This window comes from Brachionichthys hirsutus, chromosome 3 (assembly GCF_040956055.1).
Source record: "Brachionichthys hirsutus isolate HB-005 chromosome 3, CSIRO-AGI_Bhir_v1, whole genome shotgun sequence".
Classification (NCBI taxonomy): Eukaryota; Metazoa; Chordata; class Actinopteri; order Lophiiformes; family Brachionichthyidae; genus Brachionichthys; species Brachionichthys hirsutus.
This window is the reverse complement of record NC_090899.1, coordinates 2,731,848-2,742,138: the sequence shown is the minus strand read 5'-3', so window position 1 is coordinate 2,742,138 and position 10,291 is coordinate 2,731,848. Positions and strand designations below refer to the sequence as shown.

At 47.7% G+C, this 10,291-nt stretch overlaps 1 protein-coding gene across 1 annotated transcript in view; it reads right to left on the bottom strand.

Annotated features, from left to right (window-relative positions):
* iglon5 (IgLON family member 5) overlaps positions 1-10,291 on the bottom strand; it is an 81,535-nt gene continuing 71,244 nt past the window's right edge. The window contains exons 4-8 of the mRNA XM_068759114.1: positions 9,904-10,023; positions 2,997-3,128; positions 2,643-2,763; positions 1,934-2,085; positions 1-104 (exon numbers count right to left, since the gene is read on the bottom strand). Of these exons, the coding sequence (XP_068615215.1) occupies positions 1-104; positions 1,934-2,085; positions 2,643-2,763; positions 2,997-3,128; positions 9,904-10,023 (629 nt within the window). The remainder of the gene's footprint in view (positions 105-1,933; positions 2,086-2,642; positions 2,764-2,996; positions 3,129-9,903; positions 10,024-10,291) is intronic.

Here is a 10,291-nt window from a genome sequence, read left to right as displayed (position 1 = left end):
CTACACCTTCAGCAGGAGAAAAGCCGAGAGGGAAAACCAAATACACATGCTGACACCCATTCCTGCATGTAAGCCGGTCCCCCGCCCCTGTATGGCCCCCGGTCCTGGGTGAAAACAGAAGGAGAGAAGAAAAGGAGGGGGAGGGAGGGAGGGAGAAATGTGCAGTTAAATCCAAAAAAACAGTACTGTAGGATGTGATGGACGTTTAATCGCGTCACGTCAACCATAATGATGGCCGCGTCCCATTTAGACGTGGCACAATTAAAACAAATCTATACGCAACACAAACAGCCTGGAACCGGAAAGCCGGAAAGCCGGAATGGAACGTCAGGAACGTTATTATTAGCGCCTGTGTTTGACAGCTCCAAACGAGAACTGCAGGAAAGGTCTGCTAAAGATAACCTCCTTAATTTCGAGTTGCAAAGCTATTAAGCGTTGGAACACGCATGTTATGAACCTCCAGGCCCGGCTTGTCAAACGAGCGATGCTAACGACGTTTACGACGGCTCTGGTCCATTTGTGTGTGCCATAAATCGGGCCGCTGTGAAAAATACAGGCGCCTAAATGGGGCCTCTTGTTTCTAATCTTCCTCCGCCTTGCACACCGGGTGAAGGAGCGACCTAAAGATTTGAGACGGCGACGGGAATTCAATGAACTGAAGGATGTTGGCCACCTTCATCAGAGGAGGCTGGTTTAAGACTAAGCCGCCATTCTACGTTGCGTTTTCATTTACGCGCTGCTTGGACTTGGTTTGACCTTTTGACATCTGCATTAGCAAACATCAGTCGGTCGCCGTTATTCAATATATGTACCACTAAGAACATGAAATCTGGGACACAGAATTGCACGACGGTTGAAAGAACAAGTGCAACAACCTTGGAGAAAAGAATAATTCCACATTCTGATTTGCACCATTAGTCAGTTTAGTAGATTTTCTAAAATCTAACCCTACGTCTTTAATGTGACGGAGTAGAGTGGGAGCTGGATCGGGCGGCTAATGTTCTCAGTAATGGCCTCATTGGTTGAGGGTAATTACAATAATGTGCCAATTTCAATGTGATAGTGGGTTGTTTTCTTAAAACGCTACATGTGGCACCTTTTAAAAGCTGTGAACAGAAGAAGAACAGAACCTGGAACACAAACTCAGGGAAGCCGACGACGCCGATGGGACGGAGCGTGGATGGTAATGCCCTAAATGTATTCGATTATGGTCCGATTTTCCATGCATGGTCCAGAACAGAAAGCAGTTTTCTGTGCTGAAATGGTGGCGGGGTGCAGGGGGCGTGGGGGTATTAGGAAGCAACGAGGAGGCAGAAGGACAGATGATGGAGAGATTGGCTGACAGACGAGGCAGCAGCGGTGGAAAAAGAGAGCTTGAAGATGTATGTGTCTGACGGGGAGAGTGAGTCATTGAAGGGAGACCGGCCAAGATAATGGGCAAAGGAATGAAAGAAGAAAGGGGATAGATGAAGGACCCACTTAAGATGGTGATGCCGTATGCACAGAGTGGGGGTGGGGGTGGTGGGGGGGTGATGGGAAATGGACGGCTAGGAAATCGCTCATTGGGGACAGTTAATGTGAATTGGGCTTGGAGTGAAATGACAACATCTTGCGTTACGGGACGGAGAACGGCGACAGCTTGTGTGTGTGTGTGTGTGTGTGCGTGTGTGTGTTTGAGCGAGAGATGGAGGGTGAAGGCGTGGATGGGAAGCGAGGACGGCAATATAGGCAGGCAAAGCTTTAATGGGGCGGAGAATAACAAAAATGGCAGGGCAGAAGGAGGGATGGGATGGCGGAGAAAATGCTGCATGCAAAACAAGAAATGAGACGGGGGCGTCGCTTTGTAAAACTCTTCTGTGCCGGTGGATGTTTCACGTTGACTTTTCACATGCGAATAAACGTTAGCATGTCGCGTAGTTTAGCGTCGACTTACGAAACAGGAGCATGCTCGCGTTGGAAGCCCCCAGAAGGTTGGAGGCCATGCAGGTGTAGTTGCCAAAGTGTTTCTCTGTCACGTTGTGGAACAGCAGCAGCGAGCGCGTCTTCTCGTTTTTGATCCTCAGGTTGTTGTCGCTCTGTACCGACCTGGGTGGCGGTGATGGGGGAGGGGGGGGGGGGGGGGCAAAGCGAAGGAAGGTGAGGCGAAAATAAGTGTGACAGGAAAGGAGCGATAACGCAGCACAACATCACACCTAGCGACTCAGCGCGGCTAAGAGGCTTCCTTCCCCCATCGTCTCTAGAGATGAGCATGCAACACAGCCTCCCTCCCTCCCTCCACATATCGAATCTGTCTCAGCCTTGTACAAATAGCAAAGCCTTACAGTCCATAAATAGCAGAGACCTCCTGCTGGGGCCCATTATACTCCATTAACAGCTCTGTCTGTCTGGCCAAAGCTCGTCTAAGTACTTGTGTGTCTTGCTTTGCCTCGAGACAAATCGCCTTCACCCTTCCGGGCTCCCTGGGACCTTTTTCCCCCACACGTGTTTATGTCCAGGTAATAGAGCAAAAAGTGGTTTACAACAAGCTAATATTTCTTCGGAGATGGCAAAAACATAGATGATCATCTGAAGCCACTAGGAGGACCAGAGGTCAGGCGCATGGGCGGCGGCCAAGGCTACGTTTGCATCTCTGCCGGTCTTACCTGTGTTCGTCTCTGTACCACTCGAAGGACGCCGGTGGGACCGCCATGGCTTCACAGCGCAAGATGGCGGTCTTGCCCGGATGCGCTGGCATGTTCTTCATATCTGTGATCATGGGAGGGTCTGCCGGAGGAAAAGGTGGGGAGAAGGGGAGGAGGGAAGTCACCAATTAACGTACATCTGAGGTAAGGTCGAAACTCTCCCCAGGAGAAAACAAGATTAAGATATATGAATTTATAAATAATGATGCATCCGTTCCATTTGCATAAACATCATTAATGCATCATTGTGCTGTAACACTGGAGGTCCAGTGCACCCCCCCCAGGATGCTGCGTGGCTCAGAGGGGGCTACTTACAGTTGACCGTGACCGTGACTTTGCGCTGATCGGGCGGAGCCACTCCGTTGTTGGTGATGCATTCGTAGTCCTCCGCCTGCTGCCTCTTAATCTCGGTGATGTCGAGGAACTCCCCTTCGCTCACCAACCCATCTATAAACACAAGGCAGTGCCAAAGGTCACTTCTTCTCCCTCTTTCGGCTTGTCCCGTCAGGGGTCGCCACAGCAACCCAACGTTCTCCACTTCACCCTGTCCTTTGCATCGTCCTCCCCAACACCAACCACCCTCATGTCCTCCCTCACTACGTCCATGTATCTTCCCCTGGGTCGTCCTCTAGCCCTGTTCCCTGGCAGTTCCATCCTCAGCATCCTTCTACCGATATAGTCCCCGTCTCTCCTCTGGACATGTCCAAACCATCGAAGTCTGTCCCCTCTGACCTTATCTCCAACCCGTCTAACCTTCACTGTCCCTCTTATTGGCTCATTTCTAATCCTATCCAACCTGGTCACTCCCAAGGAGAACCTCAGCATCTTCATCTCCTCCACTTCTAGCTCCGCCTCCTGTCTTTTCCTCAGAGACACTGTCTCTAAGCCGTCCATCATGGCTGTCCTCACCATTGTCTTGTAGACATTTCCCTTCATCCTCGCTGACACTCTCCTACCACAGAGCACACCTGATACTTGACTCCACCTGTTCCTGCACATGATTCTTCACTTCCTGTCTACATTCTCCATCACTCTGCACCGTTGACCCGAGGTACCCGAAGTCCTCGACCTTCTTTACGTCTATTCCTTGTGACCTCACTGTTCCCCCTGGGACCTTCTCATTTACACACATGTACTACTCTGTTTTACTCCCGGCAAAAAGGATTTAACAAAAAGAATTGTCTATAAAAAAATCCAAAGTGATCCTGATTCAGCATCCATACCAGGAGCCACCTCAAAATCTATTCCTCCTTGGATCAAGACCCACTGCAAAATGTAATTTGCATTTATAAGAATTGTTACAGACAAAAATAAAACAAGCAATCAAATCAAGTTTCTCCAACTCGCTGTGATGGAGGCGGATAAAAGAAAAGGATGACACTTTGTGCCATCTTTAATAATCAGGAGATTAGTGATTATATTTCCTTCATATTTGTCTTATAAATTATATAACCTTAAGGGCCTCTGGCTGGTTACAGCAGCAGTTAATATAAATGCAAAGTAAATAAAAATAATTCAACAGCACTGACACTCGCCTTTATGGCATCGGTGGGAATTGCAAACTTTCCTTCAAAGCGGCGGATACACCGGGGGCGACGCCTTTCTCACTATATTACCTGGTGTGAAGAATATTTGCCTGTTATTTGATGTTGACAGAATCCCAGGTGCCCCTAAAACCAAATTAGTCGCTCTCACACTTTTCGCTCTTTTTTTCCTCAGGCGACACGCAGCCACAGATTCTCTTCAGAGGGGAGAGTCGAAGGGACGAACTACAAGTTATTGCTCCTTCATGTGAGGGAATGGATGTTGGAGGTGTTATTAAATTGAGGGTGGCGGCGAGAGAAGAAGAATGAGACTGTGCCTCCTCCCCCTCCTCTTCTCTGTAAGACTCAGCAGCCAGCTGTCTCAACGCCTCCAAAACCATTAGGCCCCCTTTTTTTTATATTCCACCTCGCCTTTACCCCATTAAAGAAGTCAGACAGTGGAACACGACATAATATATAATCTCACCGACTAACAAGGAAATCCAGCTCTTAAATTGCGGCTCACTTTTCTCTTTCAAAGCCCCCCCCAACGCACAACCACTGTCAATCAGTGGACCTCGGAAACACACAAAAGGCTCCTGAGCACATTTGACACCGACACAAACACACACACACACACACACACACACACACCAAAAAAGGAACTAAACGGCGTGATTATTCCTGTCAGAGATTAGCATGGCGGTTCTAATTGAAGATTATACTGGAGGATTATTAGTGCGGCTACTGAACTGGAGACGATTATTTGCAGCCGCAGCAGCAGAAGCTGAGTGACAAACTGCTGCTTGTGCACCGGCAGACGCAGGGATGGGGTGGGGGGTGGGGGGGTGTACAACGTTATTCACTCATTCCATTAGATTAATAAATACAGCTCTCTGGTGACAACTGTGTCAACCAGGAAGCACAGCCAGTTATACGCCGCAGGGGCGAAGCCACGAAGGCAGAGATGGGAAAAGAGGGGTAGGAATAGATAGAATCAGACAACGAGCACTGGAGAAAATTACACCCGGGGCTGTTATATGATTTCCAAGAAAGAAAAAAAAAGAGAGAGAGAACAACTGAGCATGCGAGAAGATACTCCGGGAGATAATTTCCTACAGATACAGAGAAAGAGCCGACGCAGGCGGAGGAAAAGAAGAGAAAGAGCAACACTAAAACGCAGAACACGGAGAGATGTCAAAGAGGATCTCTTTGATGTGTGTTGCTGCGTTCATGGACGTCTGATCCGCCTTTGTGCGATGTAATATGCTGCTTTCATTCATTTCATTCTGCTGCTCTCTCTCTCTCTCTCTCTCTCCCCCTTGGGATCTCTAGACCGGCATTGCACACCTTTCCTCACTTTGGTGGGAGATCATATCTCCGGCACTCCTACAATGACCTGTAAAATAGCGCACTTATGGCATTTGAAGGAGGCTGACTCCTGACCGCCACATATATATAGTTGGACTGCACCTGAGAGAAGGTGTGTGAATAGAATGGGGGGGCGGGGGGGGTACACCGTCCACATGGTGATCTGGATCATCATCAAAAGGTTCTAAATTGTTCTTGGTATCTTTACACCAACCATCAAAAGTAAAAGTGAATCGGAGTTGATTGCTGTTATTTTTAAGTGATTTTTGAATCCATAATTGGAGTTTAAATGTTAATGTTCTACTGACCTTATTCTGGAACAGAGCCAGAAGACATTTTGCATGATAGTGCATATCGTTCCCTTTTATGACTGATTTTTAGTGAGAGAATTGAATGCACATTTTAAAGGATTATAAGCAAATGGAAAATTTCAGATTTATTTGTTTTTTTGGATCTGGATCGCTCTCAAAATTGAGTGGGATCTAAGCTAGACCAAGACCCATCTTCAGAGTTTTCTTCATCAAGATCCACGCAGCGGTTTTTCTGTAATCCTGCTAACAATCAGGAAAACGCCATCAAAAGGCAAACCTCCCATCAAAAACAAGGCAAACCTTCTCTGCTGAAAGTTCTCTCCAGAACCAAAAGGGGAAATGTGAATCACAGAAAAGGTCAATTATTGTTCTCACTCGGCTCCTCTCATTCATCCAAAGTCATTTTAAATCAGACGAAAAGACCGACTGACACCCTGTAAAATTATTCGCCATCGTCGCCATCCTTCATCATGGGAATGACGGCGCGATATAATTGTCAGTGTGTCCGTCCATCATGGCTTTTTGTCTGGAGCGCATCTCACAAACGATACATTCTAGCTTCGCCGATCTCGACACATTTATTAACCGCGACAGTTAATCATTGCTATCAGACGGCGGGATCACCATTTTTTACTGCCTTCTATTGCAGATAGTTAATAAATCCAACAATAAAGTCTGTGGAGGACGTTCACATTTCCAATCGGGCTGAGGCCGGGGCTCATTTTCCTGCCATTCCACAGCTCGGGATTCAAATGGCGTTATCCGAGTGATGGGAAGCCGTGACATTCTTGTGGATGGCGTTTTCGCTCCCATGCTTGTGCCTTTCTCATCAATACTAAAGTTAACCACAGCTGTTGAACAAATCGGTTGTGTTGAACCAACCCAAACCGCGTACCTGCTATTCATTGTGTCATCCAACCACACCTGTTCCTCGTCCGCCCCCTGCCTCCTCCTCCTCCCCTTCATCGTCCCTGCAGCGGCAGCTCCATCCAGCTCCTGGTCCTTCATGTTTTTCTTTCTTCCCGTCTCCTTTTTTAGACTTTATTTTTCTGCCTGCCTGCCTGTTGCCAACCTGGATCCACATAACACGTACCAGCAACACAACTCATACTAAATCACAAACTCCCTGTCAAATATGATCAGCATATATATTTATATACATATATATATTACACTTGAAGTGTATTCCTCCTACTCCCCAGCTCGGCAAGTGCTATTTCATTCATGCTGCTTCGGCGCCTCTGTGTCTTTTAAGGGACGGCGTGTCGGATGATAAGGCTCTGAAGCGCTGGTGTATTTAACTGAAGAAGACAGAATGCCTGTACGCGTCCCCGGGGCTCCGCTGACGGATGCCGGCGAGGGCGGACGGGCGCGACGGATTGGATCTTCGGTGAAAGTGAAGCAGCTTCACCTTGTTTGTGTTGAAGGACTCCAGGAACTTTATGGACGAGTTACAAGGAGCTCCTGAAGCACACCTCCTCCTCCTCCCTCCTCCTTGATGTAATAGGGGCAGATGGTTAGTAGCTTCTTGATGTTTCTTTGGGCTTGTGCCCCCCCCCCCCGCGCCCCCCTTTTCTCCACTGATGGCTCAGTTGCAGAGACTCTCACGGAATAGCAATGCGGCCCAATCTCTCCTTCTGGAAGCTGAGGGGTTAGGGTGGAGGAGGGGAGACGAGGTGTGATGAGATGGCGGGGGGGTAGGAGAGGTAGGATTACTGCTTACGGTGGTAAAAACGCTGCGGGGATAAACTGCGCCGAGGTTGTGATGCAAGGTTGTGTGAGTTTACTGCAGGTGCGCATCAATGCATGCTTTTCTTTTCTCCCCGCCGGAGGTGACGCACGATGAAAGCTCGCCATCGGCGGCAGTCCGCAGAAGGACAACGCGTGCGCAGTGGAACAAGCCCAAAGACGTACAGTATTATCGACTGAAGACTATAATTACATCACGTCGAGTAGTCGTTCACGCTTCGAGCTATTTATTGTTGCTGTCTGTGTGACTCACCCGGTTTATGTGGCGAACGAAAAAACGGTTTTTAGCCCCGACTTCGGCGATATTGATGCGAAACCGGCCTTCCAAAGACTTATTTATTCACTTTCTGAGATGAAAAGTGTGAAATAATAATCCATGTGTTATGTGTCGTTGGAATTTATCCGCTGCGTAAATCTCAATATCACAGATTTGATGTTGGAACTTAATACCTTCATGTATATATATATATATACACGCACAGATACTTTGGGTATTACTGTTATTACTATGATAATTAGACCTGTGGGAGTCGTTGTCTGTGTGTGAATGAATTCATTTTGCTTGCTTGTTCTGTGTGTTGTGCCTATTGGAAAATGAGCTGCTTCATCTAAGGAGTTTATCCCTCTAATGAAGTTCCTATCTTCCAACTGACGCTTCGCTCCTGGAGCGCTGCTCGGGACAGGAAGCCCAAAAACGACAGAATAACACGCGTCCTATCAGGAAACCACGCCGGCCAAACGAGATGGAGCTCCGGGCGCTTTAATGCCAACAATTACTGCAGTAAGACGAGGCACTGAGGAATATTGAGTCAGAGCACAGTTGGTTATTCTGTTTCTAGCAATTTTCTTCGCACGCGGTTGACACAACACCGCCGCTACAGTCGTAATTGTGGCTGCCGCACAGCGCCGACTCGGGACTGGGTATTTTGAGAAAGAGGAGGAGGAGGAAGGATGAAGAATGGACCACGAGACTGACAATCAAGGGGGTTTCCATCAACACAGCTGCCTGGAACAAGATGATCATTTAAGACTTAAAAAAAACATGCATTCATCAACAGCCTCGCATGTTTTAGACGTGTCCCTGTTCCAACACACACACACACACACACACACACACACGTTTCAAATGAATGGGTTGTTATCATCAGCCCCCCCTGCAGAACGATGCCCTGCCATTAGAAGCGGGCACCAAGGGCAAGCCGTGATCACGTTCATTTTACCTGCTTAGGATGCAGCGCCGGTTTCAATCTGCAGTCGTTTCATGAAGTGTTAAAGACATTTTTAGAATTCAGGACGCTGCCTGGATCGTTCGCAGAGGACAGTCTGGAGATGCGGCGTAGCACGTTTTGGCATCAAGAGGCAAAGAATAAAATAAAAAATGTTTGACAGATTTTGAGAGAGAAACCAGTGATGGACTTTCTGGGAGCTTAATACTTCAAAAGGTTCTGCTAAATTTGTCCTACAAATGGAAGACAGTCTTAAACTTGGACAGTTACTTCAGCTATTACTCCACAATGCCAGATAAGGACGTACCCATGTGCAAAACTTTTTGCTATTCTGATGCATGGGGAAGGAAAAACATCGTGGTAGGTGTGGCAGGGAGATGGATGGACGAACAGACAACAGAGACTATTTGAGGAGGGTCCAGTCATTAATAAAATAAAACGCGGGATGCTTAATAAAATTAAATGTGAAATCACACCATCTCTAGAGGCCATGTAGTGAGTAATTGCTTTCCTGGCATGAATGTTGATATAATTGAGCAGAACAGGAATGAATGCTACACTGATAAAATGATGCATTTTAATTCATCTATCAGGCCTTACATCCTGACCACCCTGAACCAGCTCTGATTGCACACGGCGACGGGGGCTAAAAATAGCTGACGCATTGCCAAAAGCGGCTGTTTGGCATTGTAGCGCCAGTTGATTGGGTGGATGGAGACAGATGCCGATGATTACAGGTGGCGCATCGGGGATAATTATCTATAATGTGTGGATATTTGCGACAAAATATTGCGACACAGGAAAAATGAAAGGCCGCGAGCGCGCGATGGGAATGGACTCAACATCCGGGCTCGCAAATGACGACGTGGGGAAATTGGCAGATAAAGACGAGGGCATGAGCCGAACGTTAAGCCTCTGAGATATAAAAGCGGAGGAAGAAAAGAGCAGGCGAGAGGCGAACGCGAAAGCAAGGAGGATTAAGGCGAAGCTGCGAATGCATCTCTGGGTGCGAGGGGCGCAAACAAAGAAGAGGCAAGCTCACATTTCTGGTCTTTCCAGGTGACGGTGGGCTCGGGCCGACCCACCGCCAGACAGTAGAGGTTCACGTTCTCGCCTTCGTTCACCAACACGCTTTTGGAGATGTTGACGATCCTGGCCGGCACTGAAACACAAGATTGCTGCGTTAGAATATGACCTCAAAATCCCCCCCCCCCCCTTTGGCTTCATGAATTATTGATACGGTATGGACTTACAGCCTATTAAGCAGGATTCAGATCCCTGCACCAAAGACAGACAGGCAATCAGTTGATTAATGATCTGTGCTTGAGTGCTTGCTCAACTGTGCAACAATATGCTTGACCGTCTATTTAAAATGCATCGAATTCTAAATGACTGCAAATTGGCTTTAAAATCGCCGTCTCCTTGCAACT